We start from the raw sequence: 23726 nt of genomic DNA, 5'->3' as shown, positions 1-23726 counted from the left end.
GTGTCAACATTCACCCATAGTATGTGTTACATCTACTGGTGATACTGTCTTTGCCACTTACAGGGTTAAATCCAATACACAAATAGGATGGACTTCAAACAGATCGAGCAACTCCAGACTGGACATCCACGCGGCGCTGTGGGCCATCAGCAGCAGCAGAATTGTATCAACCTCAATCTGCAACCTCCTGGCCCGGCATATCCCCCACTCCCCCATTACCTCCCAGCCAGGGCATCAACCCTGGTTCAATGAAGAGTGCAGGAGAGCGTGCCAGGAGCAACACCCGGCATACCGAAAAATGAGGTGTCAACGCGGTGAAGCTACAACACAGGACTACTTGTGTGCCAAACAGCATAAGCAGCAAGTAACAGAGCTAAACGATTCCACAACCATTAGATCTAAGCTCTGCAGTCCTGCCACATCCAGCCGTGAATGGTGGTGGACTATTAAACAACTCACAGGAGGAGGAGGCTCCAAAAACATCCCCAATCTCAATGATGGAAGAGATATGCGCAATAGACAAGGCTGAGGCATTCGCAACAATCTTCAGCCAGAAGTGCCGAGTGGATGATCCATCTCGGACCCCTCCAGAGGTCCCCAGCATCACAGATGTCAGTCTTCAGCCAATACAATCACTCCCTCATATCAACAAACGGCTGAAGGCACTGGATACTGCAAAGGCTATGGGGCCCTGACAATATTCCAGCAATAGTACTGAAGACTTGTGCTCCAGAATCTGCGCATCCCTAGCCAAGCTGTTCCAGTACAGATATAGCACTGGCATCTACCCGGCAATGTGGAGAATTGCCCAAGTATATCCTGTACACAAGAAACAGGACAAATCCACACCAGCCAATTATCGCCCTATCAGCCTGCTCTCCATCATCAGCCAAGTGATGGAAGGAGTCATTAACAGTGCTGTCAAATGGCACTTACTCAGCAATAACCTGCTCATGGATGCTCTACTTGGGTTCTGCCAGGGTTACTCAGCTGCTGACCTCATTACAGCCTTGGTTCAAACATGGACAAAAGAGCTGAATGCCAGAGGTGAGGTGAGAGTGACTGCCCTTGATGTCAAGGCAGTGTTTGACCGAGTCTGGCATCAAGGAGCCCGAGCTAAACTGGAGTCAATGGGAATCGGGGGGGAAACTCTCCGTTGGTTGGAATAATACCCGGCACAAAGGAAGATGTTTGTGGTGGTTGGAGGTCAATCATCGCAGCTCCAGGACATCACTGCAGGAGTTCCTCAGGGTCGTGTCCTCGGCCCAACCATCTTCAGCTGCTTCATCAATGACCTCCCTCCCATCACAAGGTCCGGAGTGTGGATGTTTGCGGATGACTGCACAATGTTCAGCACGGCTCCATGTAATGTGGAGGGCAGTTGGAGATGACTACTGCGGAGTATTCCGCTCTGACTATTCCTGGAAGCACCGATCCTACTCCGGTGGGATCAACCATGCTTACCTGGTGGATGCGCCCCTGCCCTCCGGAGTTTCCCTTTGTTAGGGGGCCGTCCAAAATGGCCGCGTCCGTCGTTCTCACCATGAGGCCGGGCCCCAGGGCTCCCGGGTTTTCCTTTTGTCCAGGGCCCACCCAACATGGCCGCCAACTGTGTGTACGCCAAGTGGGTGCGCCCCTGCATTTCGGGGCTTCCCTTTGTTGGGGACCCTCCAAAGTGGCTGCGTGTGGCGCCATCTTGTTCTCTCAAACTGCACCTTACCTACTGAAGATAATCTGAAAAACAACTCTTTCTTATCCTTGTATTTCCCTTGTGTCCCCCTTCCCAACACCCCCTTGTCCCCTATGCTGCGTATGCCCCCTTCCCTCTGTCCCCTCTTCCCTATCTCCCCCCTTGCATTCCTCATCCCTGCCCCTGTGATCCCCCACCGCCAGGTGCTCCCTCCCTACCGGGAGATGTACCTCTCCCCCCCCCCCCTTGTTTTCATACTTCCTGCACTGGCTTTCACCGCTAGTGTGGTGCCCCCCCCCCACTCCCAGGACTGATCTTACCACATTCCTGTGCCTGCTAGTTTGCTGTTTCCTCTTCACCTGCTCCTGCGCTCCGCTATCCTTGCCGTTTGCTGTGGTTTAACATTTCTGTTCAGTGAGGCAGGACTGTCCCACACGTGCATGGTGTCAGTCCATCGTAGTTCTTTTTCTTTCTCCCCTTTTTTCCTTCCTCTGTTTCGCCCTCAGCGCTGTCTCACCTGCCCCTTGCCCAGGCCGTTTGTCCGCACAAACTCATCCGCCTCTGCCGGGGTGTTGAAATAATGTTCTTTATTTTGGAACGTGACCCAGAGCCTGGCTGGGAATAACATTCCAAACTTAGCTCCGCTCCTGCACAGAGCCCATTTTGCCTGGTTGAATTCGGCCCTGCGGTTTGACAGGTCTGCCCCAATGTCCTGGTAGACCCGGATTCTGTGTCTTTCACAGTTCCTCGCCTTTGTTGACTTGCTCACAGCAGAATCCTCTCCCAGTCCTGATACCGATGGAATGCTCCCCCGCTTTGGGCTTCGATCGGAGCGATTGGTGCGCCCTGTCAATCTCCGGCGGTTTAGGGAGGCCGTCACTCCCGACCAGGTTGCCCAGCACCTGGGCCACATAGTCCATCGGATCCCTGACCTTGATCCCCTTTGACAGGTCCATGATCCGTATATTTTGGCGCCTAGACCAATTCTCCTGGTTCTCGACCTTCCCTTTAGGCTCCCCTGGGTTGTCATCAACCTTTTAATCTCGGCCTCCAGAGAAACAATCCTGTCATTCTGGTCCGTCGACGCCTTCTCAAGCTCTTGGATCGTCTTCCCTTGAGCTTCCAGCTTCTTCCCCAGAACATCGATCGCCGCCTGCATGGCGACCAATGCCTCCATCACTGGGACCTTGACCGCCACCTGGATCTCCATGATTATCGCCTCCCTCATCACCAACAGTTCCTTGGCCAGAAATGTCTTCCATCCCCCTCGAAGAGGGAGGGGGGCAGGGGGCAGGGGGGAGGGGTGGGCGTTGTTCGAGTCGTCAGTCTCCCTCTCTCTGGGGTGACCAGGGACCCCTCACGTCTTGGGTCCGCCGTCTCATCCACCCACTGCCCTTGACCTTTCCCGCCACTCGTGCCATTTCTATGTCTTCTCGAGCTCCTGTTTGCTGGCATATTATTGTTCCTCTCCCCTCCTTTTCTTATTGATGGATGAGATGAATGAATCTTCGGGCTAAATTCGACTAAAAGTGGTTGTGTTCAAAGGACAGCCACCTGACCTGTGACTGCTCAGCCCATCACCGTCAGCGGAAGTCCACTCGACATTCCTAACACAAGGAACAATTCCTCACTGAAAAAAATCCCGGTTTGACAGCAGGAAAGTTATCTCAGGAAAATCCCGCCAACCTCCAAGAAGGTTTGCTGCCGCTTCTGTGTCCTGCCCCAAGCCCTTCGCATTTCCCCTTCAACAACCTTGCGTGTTCCCCCATCAGAGCTTTCATCTGCCTCCCTGAAGTTCCATCTGTCTATCTTCCTCTTCCCTCGCCCCCTTTCCTTCTCTTCTTCCCTGCTCCTCCATTCCCCATCCTTACACCCTATCCCGCCGCCTGATCCAATTATTCACTTTGGCTTCTCAGTGACAACTGAGGCGCGGTCAATAACGGCAGATCTTCAATTTATGTCGAATTAGCAAAGCCACTGGCGCTGAGCTGTATGTTTACCATTTATAGCACGTGTCGGCCCCTCCAAAATGAATTCTTCGTCGGGGACTTCTGCAAGAAAATTACAAAAACATCTCAGTTATCAAAGTAACCTGCTGTTGTGCTAATTGATTCTAAATTAGGTTCTGAGAATTGCAGCTTTCCAGCTCAAATTCCAATGAAACACCCCTTCGGTTTCCAAAGACCAATCTTCCTTCAGCAGGGAGTTCACGAGAATTTGCTCGACCAGCATGTTTCTGGTCCAATGAAAATGAAAAAATGGAATGAAAGAGGGAGAAGGGATTGTGGGATCCGTTTCTGGGGATCGAACTGAGTCAAGTGGGTCCTAGTTGTAAACAGTCCAACTAGGGAAGGGGCGGTACTGGACCTGGTATTGGGGAATGAGCCCGGCCAGGTGGTAGATGTTTCAGTAGGGGAGCATTTTGGTAACAGTGACCACAATTCAGTAAGTTTTAAAGTACTGGTGGACAAGGATAAGAGTGGTCCGAGGATGAATGTGCTAAATTGGGGGAAGGCTAATTATAACAATATTAGGCAGGAACTGAAGAACATAGATTGGGGGCGGATGTTTGAGGGCAAATCAACATCTGACATGTGGGAGGCTTTCAAGTGTCAGTTGAAAGGAATACAGGACAGGCATGTTCCTGTGAGGAAGAAAGATAAATACGGCAATTTTCGGGAACCTTGGATGACAAGTGATATTGTAGGCCTCGTCAAAAAGAAAAAGGAGGCATTTGTCAGGGCTAAAAGGCTGGGAACAGACGAAGCCTGTGTGGCATATAAGGAAAGTAGGAAGGAACTTAAGCAAGGAGTCAGGAGGGCTAGAAGGGGTCATGAAAAGTCATTGGCAAATAGGGTTAAGGAAAATCCCAAGGCTTTTTACACGTACATAAAAAGCAAGAGGGTAGCCAGGGAAAGGGTTGGCCCACTGAAGGATAGGCAAGGGAATCTATGTGCGGAGCCAGAGGAAATGGGCGAGGTACTAAATGAATACTTTGCATCAGTATTCACCAAAGAGAAGGAATTGGTAGATGTTGAGTCTGGAGAAGGGGGTGTAGATAGCCTGGGTCACATTGTGATCCAAAAAGACGAGGTGTTGGGTGTCTTAAAAAATATTAAGGTAGATAAGTCCCCATGGGATCTACCCCAGAATACTGAAGGAGGCTGGAGAGGAAATTGCTGAGGCCTTGACAGAAATCTTTGGCTCCTCGCTCTCTTCAGGGGATGTCCCGGAGGACTGGAGAATAGCCAATGTTGTTCCTCTGTTTAAGAAGGGTAGCAAGGATAATCCCGGGAACTACAGGCCGGTGAGCCTTACTTCAGTGGTAGGGAAATTACTGGAGAGAATTCTTCGAGACAGGATCTACTCCCATTTGGAAGCAAATGGACGTATTAGTGAGAGGCAGCACGGTTTTGTGAAGGGGAGGTCGTGTCTCACTAACTTGATAGAGTTTTTCGAGGAGGTCACTAAGATGATTGATGCAGGTAGGGCAGTAGATGTTGTCTATATGGACTTCAGTAAGGCCTTTGACAAGGTCCCTCATGGTAGACTAGTACAAAAGGTGAAGTCACACGGGATCAGGGATGAACTGGCAAGGTGGGTACAGAACTGGCTAGGCCATAGAAGGCAGAGGGTAGCAATGGAGGGATGCTTTTCTAATTGGAGGGCTGTGACCAGTGGTGTTCCACAGGGATCAGTGTTGGGACCTTTGCTGTTTGTAGTATATATAAATGATTTGGAGGAAAATGTAACTGGTCTGATTAGTAAGTTTGCAGACGACACAAAGGTTGGTGGAATTGCGGATAGCGATGAGGACTGTCTGAGGATGCAGCAGGATTTAGATTGTCTGGAGACTTGGGCGGAGAGATGGCAGATGGAGTTTAATCCGGACAAATGTGAGGTAATGCATTTTGGAAGGTCTAATGCAGGTAGGGAATATACAGTGAATGGTAGAACCCTCAAGAGTATTGAAAGTCAAAGAGATCTAGGAGTACAGGTCCACAGGTCATTGAAAGGGGCAACACAGGTGGAGAAGGTAGTCAAGAAGGCATACGGCATGCTTTCCTTCATTGGCCGGGGCATTGAGTATAAGAATTGGCAAGTCATGTTGCAGCTGTATAGAACCTTAGTTAGGCCACACTTGGAGTATAGTGTTCAATTCTGGTCACCACACTACCAGAAGGATGTGGAGGCTTTAGAGAGGGTGCAGAAGAGATTTACCAGAATGTTGCCTGGTATGGAGGGCATAAGCTATGAGGAGCGATTGAATAAACTCGGTTTGTTCTCACTGGAACGAAGGAGGTTGAGGGGCGACCTGATAGAGGTATACAAAATTATGAGGGGCATAGACAGAGTGGATAGTCAGAGGCTTTTCCCCAGGGTAGAGGGGTCAATTACTAGGGGGCATAGGTTTAAGGTGAGAGGGGCAAGGTTTAGAGTAGATGTACGAGGCAAGTTTTTTACGCAGAGGGTAGTGGGTGCCTGGAACTCGCTACCGGAGGAGGTAGTGGAAGCAGGGACGATAGGGACATTTAAGGGGCATCTTGACAAATATATGAATAGGATGGGAATAGAAGGATACGGACCCAGGAAGTGTAGAAGATTGTAGTTTAGTCGGGCAGTATGGTCGGCACGGGCTTGGAGGGCCGAAGGGCCTGTTCCTGTGCTGTACATTTCTTTGTTCTTTGTTCTTGTCAATAGAGCAAGTTTTAGGGGGCCTTTGAACCACCACGTTGAGGCAAGCTATGGAGAAACACAACGAGCAAACTAGAGTAAAAACAATTCGCCAGCGTAGTGCCAATTTCAGTCGGGTGAGAATGGATTTGGCCCAGGTAAGTTGGATTCAAAGGTTGACAGGCAGAATTGTCATGGAATTCACTGCTTGTAAAAAGAAGGTTTGGATACAATCACGGTTCATTTCCACTCGGGAGAAAAGGCAGGAAAAACAAAGCCAGTGCTCTCCGGATGGTGAAAGGGATAGCGTAATGTGAAGCAGTAAAAGGGTGCACATGATCCTTGTCCGGTCGACAATACAATTGAAAACCAGGCTGAATATCGGAAGTTCAGAGAGAAAGTGCAAACATGATATAAAGAGCAAAGAGAGAGAGCATGAGTCGAGATTGGCAGTTTACACAGGAGTAAATCCTGAAGTTTTCTATAGGCATATAAATTATAAAAAGGTAGTAAAAGGAGGATTGGGGAAGTTTCGGGACAAAAACAATGATTTTCATGTGGAAGAAGTTGACTGAGGTGCGTAAAGAGTATGTTGCAGACTTCATCAAAGACAAAGAGGATGTGGTTGAATCGCAGATTTGGGCTAAAAATTAATAAAGAGGCGATAGTAGAAAGGCTCCTTGTACAAGAGTCACTAGGAACAGATGGAATGTTGCAAAGGATATTGACGGAAGGATGGGTGGAAAATGCAGCAACAGGGATAGTGCCAGAGGACTAAAAAAGTACAAAATGTTACACCACTGCTGAAAACAGCAGGTAAGGAAAGGCACAGTAACTACAGGATATTTATGTTTACCTCATTGGTGGGAAACCTTTGGGAAAAAAAGAATCCACCAGAAAATTAACTGTCACTTGGACAAATGTAGATTCATGAAGGAAAGCCAGCATGGGTTTGTTGAAGGCGGTGGATGTGGTGTATATGGATTTTAGCAAGGCGTTTGACAAGGTCCCACTTGGCAGATTGGTCAAAAAAGTAAAAGCCCCTGTGGCAAGCTGGATAAAAGGTTGGCTTAGTAACAGGAAACAAAAGGGAATGGTCGGAGGAAAGTTGTTCATAGTGGTGTTCCACAGGGCTCAGTGTTGGGACCCTTGTTGTTTGTGTTATATAATAATGATTTAGACATGAACGTGGGGAGCACGATTGGGAAATTTGCAGATGACACAAAGATTGGCTGAGTGGTGGGCAGTGTAGAGGATAATTATAATCTCCAAAATGGTATCGATGGGCTGGTGGAGTGGACGATAAAGGGGCAGATGGAATTTAACACAGGGAAGTTTGAGGTCATGCATTTAGGGGGTACACAATAAATAGGAATATAATAATAATCTTTATTATTGTCACAAGTAGGCTTGCATTAACACTGCAATAAAGTTACTGTGAAAAGCCCCTAGTCGTCAAACTTCGGTGCCTGTTCGAGTACACAGAGTGAGAATTCAGAATGTCCTCATTACCTAACAAGTATGTCTTTCGGGACTTGTGGGAGGAAACCGGAGCACCCGGAGGAAACCTACGCAGACACGGGGAGAATGTGCAGACTCCACACAGACTGTGACCCAAGCCGGGAATTGAACCCGGGACCCTGCAGCTGTTAAGCAATAGTGGCACTGTGCTATAATATACTAAGAGGAGTAGGTGAAGTGAGAGCTCTTGGCGTACAAGTACACAGGTCCCTAAAGGTAGCAGTTTAGACAAGGTTACAAAGAAAGCACATGGAATGCTCTCCTTCATTGGCAGAGGTATAGAATATAAAACTAAGGATATAATGTTGGAATTGTATGAAACACTGGTGAGGCCACAGCTAGAGTAATGTGTCCGGTTCTGGTTGCCACATTACAGAGAGGATGTTATTGCTCTGGAGAGAGTGCAGAGGAGGTTTACTAGAATGTTTACTAGATTGGGCAGCATGGTAGCATTGTGGATAGCACAATTGCTTCACAGCTCCAGGGTCCCAGGTTCGATTCCGGCTTGGGTCACTGTCTGTGCGGAGTCTGCGCATCCTCCCTGTGTGTGCGTGGGTTTCCTCCGGGTGCTCCAATTTCCTCCCACAGTCCAAAGATGTGCAGGTTAGCTGGATTGGCCATGATAAATTGCCCCTTAGTGTCCAGGTTAGGTTATGGGTTGATGGGTAAAGGGTGTGGTGGATGGGTGGGTGGACACGAGTACAGTTTACTTTCGAAGGGTTGGTGCAGATTTAATGGGCCGTATGGCCTCCTTCCTGTAGGAGTTCTATGATTCTACGAAATGTAAAAGTTTGTAATAGAGTACCTGTAATGGGGGACTTCAATTATCCAAATATAGACTGGGATTGTGGGAACGCTAAAAGAGGCAAGAGTTTCTAAACTCTGCTCATGAGAATTTCCTCCAAAATTGTGGTTGTGGTGCAGTGAGGAAGGAGACACTGTTAGAACCAGTTCTTGGAAATGTCACAAGTGGATCGAATTGTCAGTGGAAGAACCTTAAGGGGCATCTGATCATCGTGTCATGAGGTTAAGGCTGACTATGGAATAGAACAAAGTAATTAACTGGGGGAACTGGAATGGGTGAAGAAGACCCCTTGATTTCATCTTCCCCAATTTCTCAAATAATTAATCCTCGGGAATGAAACAATCACTGCAGGACAGAAACGTCGGGCTTTCGAGTGGGATGCGTATTCCTCATTCCCACATGAAGCAAGAATTCAGACCCTGGGAATATGAGAACATATTCGGTAATTCAAAGCAAACCCAGGTTTCACACTGAGAAGGTGAATGAACACAGTCCCCTGGGAAGGTTGTCACCCTGCTCCCTCTATTCATTCCCCATTCATCGACTTTCCATACTCTTCTTCATCCATCGATATTGCCATTTGACAATCCTCGTCACTCCGACCACCCTTTCCCAAATCTTTTGGCTCCCTGTTGATCTTCCTTTCTCTCTCCCTCTTCCAGTGAAGGGGCGGCAGATCCGTAACTTATGTTTAATCAGCAAACTCGGTGATGTTAGATCGATCCGGATCTTTACCTGGGATTGATTCAAGTGTTGGCGTCTCCTCAATTGGTATTTTCTTCCGGGTTATGACACGCATTGCTGCAGGGGGCAGGGAAAAACAAAAGCAGAATCTTAATATGTATTTTGTGCACTGTCACAGTTGTATTAGCATGTGCTGAAAAGCAGATCTGTGTGGGGGGGGGGGGGGGGGGGGGGGGGGCGGCACCTATCGACTGCAAAAATCAAACATCAGTAAAGAGGTTGTGAAGGCAAGTGGTTCGAGCCAGCGGAGCTCGAAAGGGAATTTGCAGGAGGCAAATAAAAGAATTGAAGTTGGCTGTTGTATTTCAACATGGAACGTATACAATTGGAAGACTGGGAACGGATTCGGCAAAATAGTGTCAATTCATTTTCTAAATATAGAAGCCATAAAGGAAACAAGGAGTTGATCAATTCTGGGAAAAGGAACTTTTAAAGGATGGTAGAAAACAATACAGGGCAAGAGAAAAGAAACAAAAAACTGATTTAAGGGTGGCAGGTGAGAGATCTTGAACAAGACAAAACACAGATGAAGCCAGACCCATGAACAACACCAGTTTGCTGACATCCACCGAGGAGCATTGTATGGGAAAGTTACCGGAACTTTATTGATCAGAAAATCTAGAAGAGCTATCATATCTATCAAAAGGAAGTTCAGCTCCTGGTTTATTTAAACCAAGATCTTTTAAGAAATGTTTGAAACGTATTGTTAACTGTGTAAAGAAGTCCCTGTGCTTTTTAAAATTTCAATACATGTTTAAATTAACTCATTACAGTCGGTCTGGGAGTTACTTCTTGACTTTAGGAAAACTCCTCATAATATACAAATTGCAAAACCTTTCTGTCGGCTGTTTCAAGCTGCCCTTTGGAATTTGGGCAACCTGGCACTGACCATCTGTGTGTCCCATTATGTGGACAGAAGAGAACCACCTCAATTGACAGAGAAATCTGCTGTTACACTAATCCATTACAAATTACATTTGCGCAATTGGCTGTATATTTAGCAGGTGCCTCTCTAGTTATGAAACACCAGCGGTGTTGTTCGTTCGGAGCGGTGAATTAAGCGTTGAAAATACCTCTCATTGAACCCCTCCCCCCACATCCTCCCCAGCAGCCTCCCCCATGCAGGCCAGGCTTTGCCAATAAGAAAATTGCTCGCATTCAAAGTATCGTCTTGCATCTTTGACTTTGTCGATTATATTTGTTTCTGGAACCTACCTCTTCATTCACCTGAGGAAGGAGCAGTGCTCCGGAAGCTAGTGACTCGAAACAACCCTGTTGGACTTTGACCTGGTGTTGTAAGACTTCTTACAATGAGAAAATTCACATTGGAATTATCAACATGTGCTTTCGTTATCTACTGGTGCCATTGTTTTTGAATTTACCAGGCTAAATGTCTGATATGTAGCGTATGGTGTGGCAGAGAGATTTGGCATTAGCTTTGATACAAACTTTCGGTAGTTGTTTTTTCAATCAAGTCTTTACACCAATTTGGAGGAGAACAATATAATTTAACTTCCGAACACAGGAATATGGACACCAACTTCCAAAACACCACTCCTGGTGTCCTATAAGCAGTAGCTTGGACAGAGATAAATTCCATCTCACTCTAGTCCAGTATTTCTCATCTCCAGCAATTCTATAATTATTCCTATCCACTCTCGTTCCTGAGCATCAAATCAGGAATGTCACGTCATCCCCCACCCCACAAGGGCCATCCGCTGCTAACTAATCGGAGATTTACCCTGAAGAATAAAACAGTGAGCAGGAATCTGAGGCTATGCAGCAAGACACCACATTCAATCATCACCTTTTCCTGATAAGCAGGAAGTCTGGCCCGAGGATTACCGGAAGAAATTCTTCAGTGAAAAGAAAATCCTGGTTCTATAGAGGAAAAGCTAACTCAAGACATGCCCCCCCCCCCCGCCCACTCCACCCCCTCCCTGCTGCCACCCCCAGAGAGTTTCCCTGTTCCAGCACATCCCATTTCCATCCCCCTCCCCTGCCTCCCCAGTCACAACATCCATATCACATCCCAACGTCCTTTTCCCTATTTTTCTTCTCTTGTCCTCTCGCTCTCTGCCCCTTTGCCCATCCTCCTCTTCTCGTGGGTCCATTTACTCCCTTCTCTCTTCCCATTCTGCTCACCCTGAATCATGCTCAGTCACAGCAGATCTGCAACTTGCCTTTAATTAGCAAGCCCAAAGATGTGGAGATGAATGTTTACCTTTTCTTGTCTCCTCAGTCTCTTGTGTTTTAGAGGGTTCTGCACAGACAATACAAAAATGTCTCAGTTAACAAAACATTTGCTCTTGTAATAATCTATAATATCTCACAAAATGATTTCAGGGTTGCAACTTTTCATCTTAACTTCCATTAAAACACTTCTAAATTTTCAGTCCACATTTCTTTCTAAGTTGTGTTAAGGAGAATATTTTTGTTCAACAACTTATATTTATCTAGCACCTTCAATGTAATGAAACCACCCAAAATGCTGAGTGGATTTAGACTTAGATTTATTGTCACGTGTGCCGAGGTACAGTGAAAAGTATTGTTCTGTGTACAGTCCAGGTAGGTTGATCGATACATGAAAAACAAGGACATACGATAGATACACAATGTAAATACACAGACACAGGCATCGGGTGAAGCATACAGGAGTGCAGTACTGCTCAGTAGAGATGTGTGGAGAGATCAGTTCAATCCATAAGAGGGTCATCCAGGAGTCTGGTAACAGCGGGGAAGAAACTGTTTTTGAATCTGTGCGTGCTTGTTCTCAGACTTTTGTATCTCTGCCCGATGGAAGAGGTTAGAAGAGAGAATAACCCCGGTGGGAGGAGTCTTTGATAATGCTGCCCGATTTTCCATGCAGGTGTAGACAGAGTCAATGGATAAGCATCTATAAAAAATGGTAAGAACCATTGTGGACATGTCAAATTTTCTTAATTTCCTAAGGAAGTGTAGGTGCTGTTGTGCTTTCTTGGTTGTAGCGGTAACGTGGGTGGACCAGGACAGATTGTTGGTGATGTGCACACCTAGGAATTTGAAGCTGTCAACCATCTCCACCTCGGCCCCATTGATGCAGACAGGGGTGTGTACAGTACTTTGCTTCCTGAAGTCAATGACCAGCTCCTTAGTTTTGTTGACATTGAGGGAGAGATTGTTGACATTGCACCATGACACTAAGCTCTCCATCTCCCTCCTGTTCTCTGACTCATCGTTGTTTGAGACCTGACCCACTATGGTCGTGTCATTAGCAAACTTCTTGTCCTGGTTGGTGCCGAGCTTTTTAAGTGTTGTTGGAGCCGCACTCATGCAGGCAAGTGGAGAGTGTTCCATCACACTCCTGACTTGTGCCTTGTAGATGGTGGGCAGGCTTTGGGGAGTCAGAAGGTGAGTGACTCACTGTAGGATTCCTCACTGTTGACCTGCCCTGGTAGCCACATATTAATATGTTTAGTCCAGTTCAGTTTCTGATCAATGGTAACGCCCAGGAGTTGATTATGGGGGAATCAGCAATGGTAATGCCAATGAATGTCAATGGGCGATGGTTAGATCCTCTCTTGTAGGAGATGGTCATTGCCTGGCACTTGTGTGGTGCAAATATAACTTGCCACTTCTCAGCATTTGGACATGAACTGCTTCATCATCTGAAGAGTCACGAATGGTGCTGAACACTGTGCAGTTATCTGCAAACATCCCTATTTCTGACCTTATTATGGAAGGAAGGCCATTGATGAAGCAGCTGAAGGGATTTCAGCTGCTTCATACTGGTTAGGCCTAGGCACTACCCTGAGGAACCCCTGCAGTGATGTCCTGGAGCTGAGATGATTGACCTCCGACCACCACAACCCAACCACCACAACCATCTTCCTTTGTGCCGGGTATGACTCCAACCAGCAAAAAGTTTTTCCTCCCTGATTCCCATTGACTGCAATTGAGCTCGGGATCCTTGATACTCGGTCAAACGCTGCCTTGATGTCAAGGGCAGTCACTCTCACCTCACCTCTGGCATTCAGCTCTTCTGTCCATGTTTGAACCAAGGCTGTAATGAGGAGGGGCGGGATTCTCTGACCCCGCGCTGGCTCGGAGACGCGCCGGGGAGGCGCCATTCACCTGATGCCGCCCCGCCCATTCCCCCGTCACCAGAGAATCGGCATCATTGCTGCCTGCGCGGTCGGTGCGGTGCTGGTCTGGGGCCCCACCGGCGATTCTCCGCGCACGATGGGCCGAGTGCCCGCCGAGTCCCCCCGGAGCCATTATCGTACGGTCCTACCCAGCGGGACCTCGACGTTCATGTTGCGGGGAGCGGCCTGGTGGGGGGTAGGGTGGATCTGACCCCGGGGGGGGGCCTCCACGAGAGCCTGGCCCGCGATCGGGGCCGACCTGGTCCCCTGTAGCTCTCCGCTATGTTGCGTCGGGGCCGGCGCGGAGAAGGCAACCCACACGCACCTGCGCGGACCCGCGGCGCCCGTTCTGATGCCCGGATCGGCACCTGGAGCAGCGTGAGGCTCTCCAGTGCCGTGCTGGCCCCCTGTGCGGCGCAGGATCACAGCTCATCGGGGCCTGTTGACGCCGGCGTAAAACGCTCCGCTGTTTACAACGGCGTCAACACTTACGAAATGAAATGAAAATCGCTTATTGTCACAAGGCTTCAAACAAAGTTACTGTGAAAAGCCCCGAGTCGCCACATTCCGGCGCCTGTTCGGGGAGGCTGGTACGGGAATCGAACCGTGCTGCTGGCCTGCCTTGGTCTGCTTTCAAAGCCAACGATTTAGCCCTGTGCTAAACCAGCCCCTGGATCAGAGAATCCCGCCCCAGGTTTGTTGGCAAAGTCCGCAGAATCAGAGGGATAGTGGGAGTGATATGATGTTGGCTGCGTGACAGGAAACAATGAGCATTGGTGGACAGTAGTTTGTCAGTTTTGAGGACCATATAGAGGCAGTAACCCCAGAGGTCAGAATTAGGATCATGGCTTTCTTCATCTATATTATAGGTAGCCAAACTCCACCTACGAAACGCTGTTACACCATTCCCTCTGCCCATTCCCTTTCACCAACCTTCCATGCTCCTCCTCATCCATCGAGTGACGCCAGGTCCACTTTTCCAGGTTCCACTTGCCTATTGCTCTTCCTTTTCTCGCTCCCTGTTAATTTCCTCAGCCCTCCCCCATTCCCTGTCCCCACACTCTTCACATGGCCGCATTCCTCCAGTGTTCTCACTCCCCCTCCCTTCAAACATGCTCCGCTGCCGCAATATATCCTTCACTGTTGTCAAACTCAATAATGTTAAGCTATCTGTTTACCTGATTTTGATTTGCTTGTTGGCTTCTCCTTAATTTGTTTTTTTGGGGGGCTTTCAATGTTTGTTGCTGCAAGGATAAACCAAAAATACCTCAATTAACAAAGTCATCGACTGTTACAATAATCCATTCGAAATTACAAATGTTGTGGAGTTAGGAACTTAATACCTCAAATTGAATTGATACGCCCCAAAGTCAGATTCTGCCAATGAGAAGATACATTAAAAGAGCCAACATTACCTGTGATAGCTGTTGTATGTGCGTGCCTCTGCTCTTGGTAATTGCTGGGTTATGGGCGGGATTCTCTGCTTGCCGACGGCAAATTCACATTCGGCGATCGGGCGGGGAATCCCCTTTGACGCCCAAATTGGGGGCGGTGCCTGTTTTCGGATGCTCCGCCCTCTCCAAAACGGCGTCATCGATGAGTACGCAGCACGCTGTTGGAACGGCCTCAGGATGTCACCAGAAGGTCCTCGCCCGATGCTCCGCCCCACCAATGGGCCGACTTCCCGATGGCGTGGAACGTTTGCGCTCTGAGTTTTTGTTAACCTCGCATGGCGGCTGCGGTCTGTATCCAGCGCCGTCACAGTCGGGGGGGGGGGGGGAGCCGCTCCGCTGCCCAGTGGGCTTCGGCGGGGCTGGTGGGACTAGTGGGGATGATCCGGGGGTGGCGAGGGGGGTTACAGGGGGCACTATCTGGCAGGTTGGGTCCGCGCGCGGCCAGCGACATGTTGTACGGCACGACTGTTGCCGGTCGTCGCCGTGCGCGTGTGCGGCTGTGGACGCGGCAATTCTCCTTCCGTTTCTGTCGGTAACGCCGGCCATTCTACGTGGCGCGGCTGCTCGCCTCCCACTGGGCGGAGCATCAGCGTGGGGGGCGGCACCAACTTTTTCATTGTAAGTCTGGACACTTGCTCCGGACATAGCCTCGAAATCGGAGAATCCAGTCCTCAAGTGTCTGAATGTCACATTTGGGGAAAAGCCCAGCATTGATGCATAGATACATTAGAGCAAAGAAGGTCTCTCGTGTACATTGTGGCTCTCTGTGAGCAATCCAGCCCGGTGAGTTCACTGTGCCGCAGTGCCCAGCCAATTTCCTTTCAAAAGTACGAATCTTCTCTGTTTCTCCCACTCTCTGGGACAGCCAGTTTGTGGTCATTACCACTGGCTGCATGAGAAAAACAGTCTTCCACACATCCTAAATGCATCTCTTGCTCCAAACATTAAATCTGTGTCACCTGGCATTGACTGACTCATTCATTCACTCATGTGCCCTCTCCCTGAATGGCAGTCCGAAGCTTGTTGTCTGCTGATGCTTCATCCTGAGCAAGTTTTGTCGGTCAGGTTTGACACTGTCTTCCACCCTCGGGAGCAGGGTGACGAGGCAGGATCCCAGTCCCCCTCAGCTCAATCAACCTCCTGCTTTCGGCATTATTCTGAACCACATACTGGGCATCAAGCCATGTGAGCCCTTCTGGTCCTGGTTCTCCCACCAACAACCGAGGGTCTATCTTACCTCAGACCATCATCATCTTGTACCCCCGTATCAAATCTCACCTCAACATCCTTCGCTCAAAAGAGACCAATCTCAACGTCTCTGACCTCACCTTTCAACTAAAATCCCTGATTGCCAGGATAATTCTGGTACATCGTCGCACCCTCTGAAGAAAGCTCGTGGGCTGGATTCTCCATCGGCGGGATCCTCCTTTTCGCCAGCAGCGCACTCACGCCCACGAATTTCCCGACGGTGTGGGGGTGCCCAGAACGGGACATCTCATTGGCCAGCTGCCGGGACGGAAGATCACGCAGCCGGCGGGGGCACACCACACCAGAAAATGGGTGCGACAGGACGGTGAATGCATCCCCATAGAATCATATAATTTACAGTGCAGAAGGAGGCCATTTGGCCCATCGAGTCTGCACCAGCTCTTGGAAAGAGCGCCCTACTTACGCCCACACCTCCACCGTATCCTCGTAATCCAAGCTACCATTTTTGGACACGAAGGGCAATTTATCACGGCCAATCCACCTAACTCGCACATCTTTGGACTATGGGAGGAAACCCACGCAGACACGGGTGCAGACTCCGCACAGACAGTGATCCAAGCCGGGAATCGAACCTGGGATCCTGGAGCTGTGAAGTAACAGTGCTAAAGTGTTATCTTCCCTAAAGTGTGGTGGCCAGAACTGGATATAATACTCCAGCCATGGTCTCACTTGAGCTTTTTACTGGGTCAGCATAACTGCCCTGCAGGCTGTTTTATTAAATACCCCTCACCTCTTGGGAGTGCCTTCGGGGCCACTGTTATAAAATTAGGGGCCGCCATTATAGACGGAGATGAGAACTCTTTCCCCTCAGAGGGCTGTGCGACTTTGGAAAGCTCTGCCACAGAAAGCAGTGGAGATGGAGTCACTGAATATTTTTAAGTCAGACAGATTTTCGTTAAGGGAATCAACGTTTATCGGGGGTAGATGGGGGTGTGAAACTCAACACAAACAGATCCACCATGATCTTATTGAATGGCAGAGCAGGCTCGAGGGGCTGAATGGCCGACTTCTGCTCCCATTTTGTATGTTCATATGTGTGCCTGTTTGTATTTCTGAAGCCCACCTGCTCTTACAATATTTCTTCTCACCATCGAACAAAGAATAAAGAACAAAGAAATGTACAGCACAGGAACAGGCCCTTCGGCCCTCCAAGCCCGTGCCGACCATACTGCCCGACTAAACTACAATCTTCTACACTTCCTGGGTCCGTATCCCTCTATCCCCATCCTATTCATGTATTTCTCAAGATGCCCCTTAAATGTCCCTATCGTCCCTGCTTCCACCACCTCCTCCGGTAGCGAGTTCCAGGCACCCACTACCCTCTGCGTAAAAAACTTGCCTCGTACATCTACTCTAAACCTTGCCCCTCTCACCTTAAACCTATGCCCCCTAGTAATTGACCCCACTACCCTGGGGAAAAGCCTCTGACTATCCACTCTGTCTATGCCCCTCATAATTTTGTAGACCTCTATCAGGTCACCCCTCAACCTCCGTCGTTCCAGTGAGAACAAACCGAGTTTATTCAACCGCCCCTCATAGCTAATGCCCTCCATACCAGGCAACATTCTGGTAAATCTCTTCTGCACCCTCTCTAAAGCCTCCACATCCTTCTGGTAGTGTGGCGACCAAAATTGAACACTATACTCCAAGTGTGGCCTAACTAAGGTTCTATACAGCTGCAACATGACTTGCCAATTCTTATACTCAATGCCCCGGCCAATGAAGGCAAGCATGCCGTATGCCTTCTTGACTACCTTCTCCACCTGTGTTGCCCCTTTCAATGACCTGTGGACCTGTACTCCTAGATCTCTTTGACTTTCAATACTCTTGAGGGTTCTACCATTCACTGTATATTCCCTACCTGCATTAGACCTTCCAAAAAGCATTACCTCACATTTGTCCGGATTAAACTCCATCTGCCATCTCTCCGCCCAAGTCTCCAAACAATCTAAATCCTGCTGTATCCTCCGACAGTCCTCATCGCTATCCGCAATTCCACCAACCTTTGTGTCGTCTGCAAACTTACTAATCAGACCAGTTACATTTTCCTCCAAATCATTTATATATACTACAAAGAGCAATGTGCATAAACCCTGAAGTCCCTCAGTCCCTCTACACATTTTAGAACTGTACCATTTACTCTGTATCGTCTCTGCCTATCCCTTCAGCCAAAATGCATCACCTCACACTTCCCGTTAAGAAATTCCACCTGCCACCTGGCTCCCATTATGCAAAGCTATCAATGTCCTGTTGCAGTCGATTGGAATTTTCCTCCCCATCAGCCAAACTTCCAAATTTGGAATCTTTGGCAAATTTTGAACTTTTACTTTGGAATCCAATATCCAATTATTTATATGTAAGAAAAACGTGGTGGTCATAGCACTGACCCATGGGAACCATGTCCGTTAACTACCCTCCAGTCTGAAAAACAACCATATACCATGATGCACTGGTTTCTGTACTCAAGCTAATTCTGTTATCCGAATCGACACCGACGCACCTATTCCACTAGCCTCTATTTCATTATCCAGCTTTTCACACAGTTATAGGTTTTTCCAAAATCCAAATACACTACATTGTAATAGTCCTTCCTGGTGATCCCATTATTTCCCCTTTATTTTTTGCTGTTCTCATTTTGGTCCATGGATGCTTAATTGACTGTGTCCCTCAGTCAAGCAACAGCGAGAATGAGGAATCCAAGAAGTTGCAACAATGTAGATGGTGCTGCGAGCTGTGGACGGCAGAACCCAGACTTTGTGGCCCCCGAGAGATGGGGTGGGACTCCGTTCGAATTATTGGCCGGTGACCAATGAATTGGCCAAAAGGCTGTATTCCGCCCGGGAAGAGGGGGTGATCTGATCCTGCCTGAGTGGGATGACTTCCAGATGCCTCAGGAAAGCAGAGTGGAGACCTGGACACACAGAGACAAGGACCTGCTCTCTCTCGATCTCTCTCCCTCATGCTTTCTCCAGAAAGGCTGTGAGTTGCTGTATTTCTGAAGCTGCAGACGCCTGAATGGATCTACAGTGAAACCATTGCAGGCTGCAAACAGAAACCTGAATCTGAAAGTTTACTTTGAAGGAAGGTCGGCTTAAAGTCAACCATCTGAAAGAAAGACTCCTGTCATGTGAGAGTACCTTTAAGACATGGATGTTTAAGCAATGTACCTTTAAGAAAACAGTGATGTCAGAGAGTGGGTGGAGCTGAGCTCAGTTCAGCCATTTTGAAGTTTCAGTTTGGAAAAGTGCCTGGCTGGTTTTGCTGAGAGCAGTTTAAAAGTGCCTGGTTGTTTTGCTGTGAGCTGTTTAAAAGGAGAAAGCCAGTTTGAGACAGCAGCTTGAGAAGTTCTGGTTTGCTGCGATCTGCTTGAAGGGAGAAAGCCAGGTTTGAGAAAGCAGCTTGGGTGTATCTGTGTGTTTCCAGAGAGCTGCAGGAAGAAACAGCAAGGTGCTGGAGCTGAAGTCAACCAAGCTGATAAATCTCTGCCATAAAACAGAAAATATATATACTAACTGTGACCTTGTGTGTTACTGTTTTGAACGTTTGAAGACTTTTGGATGTTTGAAGGAACATTTTGAGGGATTATTTAGTTTTGTATTATGTTCGGGGTTATCTTTGAAGTAAGGGGTGTTAAGAAATCCAATGTTTATTTAGTAGGTTAATTTGAGTTCATGGAATAAACATTGTTATGTGTTAAAAACCACGTATCCATAATTGTAATCCCACACCTAGGGAACAAGCCATGTGCTAGAAAAGCAACAAATACATTAAAGGGAGAGGTTGGTTGAACTCCAGGATACATTTTGGGGTTCTGAAAACGCCTCGCCCATAACACTCCTTATCCTTTTACTTATTATTTTCACCCCTCTCCTCCCCTCTGTGTTTGTTTGTCTTGTGTGTGTGTGCGTGTAAATATATATATTTCATTATAGTTCTTGTTATAAAGAACAATTGTGTTTAAATTTACAAACCTGGTGACTGTGATTATTGGGCAGCCTGAGGGTCAAAGATTTCAGGTATTTCTATAAGAATTATTGGTGAATTGAATTGTGTTGCGACACCGGGTCAAGAGGGTTGGAACTGACCGCACATTAGCACAAGGTGCCGTAACAACATTCACTACTTCCCCTTCATCGACCTTCTCTGTTACTTCATCAAAAAAATTCAATTTAATTAGATCAGCACAATCTTGCTTTTACACATGTCAATTGCAATCTTACCCACCACTGATGTTAAACTGACTGGCCTGTATTTACTAGGAATGTCCTTGCTCACTTTCTTGTCACACTCTAATCCTTTGGCACCTTAAGGCCATAAGAACATAAGAAATTGGGGCAGGGGCAGACCATTCGGCCCATCGAGTTTGTTCTGCCATTCAGTATGAACATGGCTGATCTTGGGCTTCACCATAGTTTTCCGCCAGCTCTCCATAATCCTTAATTCCCTGAGACACAAGAATCTGTCCATCCGAGCCTTAAGTGTACTCAATGAACAAAGAAACAAGAACAAAGAAAATTACAGCACAGGAACCGGCCCTTCGGCCCTCCCAGCCTCTGCCGATCCAGATCCTTTATCTAAACCTGTCGCCTATTTTCCAAGGATCTACTTCCCTCTGCACCCCGCCCGTTCATATATCTGTCTAGATGCATCTTAAATGACGCTATCGTGCCCGCCTCTACCACCTCCGCGTTCCAGGCATCCACCACCCTCTGCGTAAAAAACTTTCCACGCACATCTCCCTTAAACTTTCCCCTCTCACCTTGAAATCGTGACCCCTTGTAATTGACACACCCACTCTTGGAAAAAGCTTGTTGCTATCCACCCTGTCCATACCTCTCATAATTTTGTAGACCTCAATCAGGTCCCCCCTCAACCTCCATCTTTCCAACGAAAACAATCCTAATCTACTCAATCTTTCTTCATAGCTAGCACCCTCCATACCAGGCAACATCCTGGTGAACCTCCTCTGCACCCTCTCTAAAGCATTCACAACCTTCTGGTAATGTGGCGACCAGAACTGCATGAAATATTCCAAATGTGGCCTAACCAAAGTCCTATACAACTGTAACATGACCTGCTGACTCTTGTGCTAAATACCTCGTCCGATGAAGGCAAGCATGCTGTATGCCTTCTTGACCACTCTATCGGGGCTTGGGACCCTGAATTGTAGCTCCAGTATACAGGAGGTTGAGAGTAGTGAGGTCATGAGTCAGGTTTCAAAGTTGCAGGAGTGTACCGGCAGGCAGGAAGGTGGTTTAAAGTGTGTCTTCTTCAATGCCAGGAGCATCCGGAATAAGGTGGGTAAACTTGCGGCATGGGTTGGTACCTGGGACTTCGATGTTGTGGCCATTTCGGAGTCATGGATAGAGCAGGGACAGGAATGGATGTTGCAGGTGCCGGGGTTTAGATATTTCAGTAAGCGCAGGGAAGGTGGTAAAAGTGGGGGAGGGGTGGCATTGTTAGTCAAGGACAGTATTACGGTGGCAGAAAGGACGTTTGATGAGGACTCGTCTACTGAGGTAGTATGGGCTGAGGTTAGAAACAGGAAAGGAGAGGTCACCATGTTAGGGGTTTTCTATAGGTCTCCGAAATGTTCCAGAGATGTAGAGAAAAGGATTGCAAAGATGATTCTGGATAGGAGCGAAAGCAACAGGGTAGCTGTTATGGGGGACTTTAACTTTCCAAATATTGACTGGAAACGCTATAGTTCGAGTACTTTAGATGGGTCCGTTTCTGTCCAATGTGTGCAGGAGGGTTTCCTGACACAGTCTGTAGATAGGCCAATGAGAGGTGAGGCCATATTGGATTTGGTACTGAGTAATGAACCATGACAGGTGTTAGATTTGGAGGTAGGTGAGCACTTTGGTGATAGTGACCACAATTCGATTACGTTTACTTTAGTGATGGAAAGGGATAGGTATATACCGCAGGGCAAGAGTTATATCTGGGGGAAAGGCAATTATGATGCGATGAGGCAAGACTTAGGATGCATCGGATGGAGAGGAAAACTGCAGGGGATGGGCACAATGGAAATGTGGAGCTTGTTCAAGGAACAGCTACTACGTGTCCTTGATATGTATGTACCTGTCAGGCAGGGAGGAAGTGGTCGAGCAAGGGAACCGTGGTTTACTAAAGCAGGCGAAACACTTGTTAAGAGGAAGAAGGAGGCTTATGTAAAGATGAGACATGAAAGTTCAATTCGGGCGCTCAAGAGTTACAAGTTAGCTAGGAAGGACCTAAAGAGAGAGCTGAGAAGAGCCAGGAGGAGACATGAGAAGTCTTTGGCAGGTAGGATCAAGGATAACCCTAAAGCTTTCTCTAGATATGTCAGGAATAAATGAATGACTCGGGTAAGAGTAGGGCCAGTCAAAAACAGTAGTGGGAAGTTGTGCTTGGAGTCCGAGGAGATAGGAGAGGTGCTAAATGAATATTTTTCGTCAGTATTCACACAGGAACAAGACAATGTTGTCAAGGAGAATACTGAGATTCAGACTACTAGACTAGAATGGCTTGAGGTTCATAAGGAGGAGGTGTTAGCAATTCTGGAAAGTGTGAAAATAGATAAGTCCCCTGGGCCGGATGGGATTTATCCGAGGATTCTCTGGGAAGCTAGGGAGGAGATTGCTGAGCCTTTGGCTTTGATCTTTAAGTCATCTTTGTCTACAGGAATAGTTCCAGAAGACTGGAGGATAGCAAATGTTGTCCTCTTGTTCAAGAAGGGGAGTAGAGACAACCCAGGTAACTATAGACCAGTGAGCCTTACTTCTGTTGTGGGCAAAATCTTGGAAAGGTTTATGAGAGATAGGATGTATAATCATCTGGAAAGGAATAATCTGATTAGAGATAGTCAACACGGTTTTGTGAAGGGTAGGTCATGCCTCACAAACCTTATTGAGTTCTTTGAGAAGGTGACCAAACAGGTGGATGAGGGTAAAGCAGTTGATGTGGTGTATATGGATTTCAGTAAAGTGTTTGCTGAGGTTCCCCACGGTAGGCTACTGCAGAAAATACGGAAGCATGGGATTCAGGGAGATTTAGCAGTTTGGATCAGAAATTGACTAGCTGGAAGAAGACAAAGGGTGGTGGTTGATGGGAAATGTTCAGACTGGAGTCCAGTTACTAGTGGTGTACCACAAGGATCTGTTTTGGGGCCACTGCTGTTTGTAATTTTTATAAATGACCTAGAGGAGGGCGCAGAAGGATGGGTGAGTAAATTTGCAGATGTCACTAAAGTCGGTGGAGTTGTGGACAGTGCGGAAGGATGTTACAAGTTACAGAGGGACATAGATAAGCTGCAGCGCTGGGCTGAGAGGTGGAAAATTGAGTTTAATGCAGAAAAGTGTGAGGTGATTCATGGTGGAAGGAATAACAGGAAGACAGAGTACTGGGCTAATGGTAAGATTCTTGGCAGTGTGGGTGAGCAGAGAGATCTCTGTGTCCATGTA

At 47.7% G+C, this 23726-nt stretch overlaps 1 protein-coding gene across 9 annotated transcripts in view; it reads right to left on the bottom strand.

The window, feature by feature from the left end:
- The window catches only part of LOC140421308 (uncharacterized), an 834768-nt gene that overhangs the window by 539174 nt on the left and 271868 nt on the right, over positions 1-23726 (bottom strand). For all 9 annotated transcript variants that reach the window (XM_072505936.1, XM_072505941.1, XM_072505940.1 and 6 more), the window contains exons 10-13: positions 14737-14802; positions 11659-11697; positions 9426-9491; positions 3691-3741 (exon numbers count right to left, since the gene is read on the bottom strand). In XM_072505936.1, coding sequence (XP_072362037.1) covers positions 3691-3741; positions 9426-9491; positions 11659-11697; positions 14737-14802 — 222 coding nt within the window. The remainder of the gene's footprint in view (positions 1-3690; positions 3742-9425; positions 9492-11658; positions 11698-14736; positions 14803-23726) is intronic.

The sequence above is a fragment of the Scyliorhinus torazame genome, chromosome 5, assembly GCF_047496885.1.
Source record: "Scyliorhinus torazame isolate Kashiwa2021f chromosome 5, sScyTor2.1, whole genome shotgun sequence".
Taxonomy (NCBI): Eukaryota; Metazoa; Chordata; class Chondrichthyes; order Carcharhiniformes; family Scyliorhinidae; genus Scyliorhinus; species Scyliorhinus torazame.
Note: the sequence above shows the minus strand (reverse complement) of the source record. Positions and strands in the feature narration are given on the sequence as shown.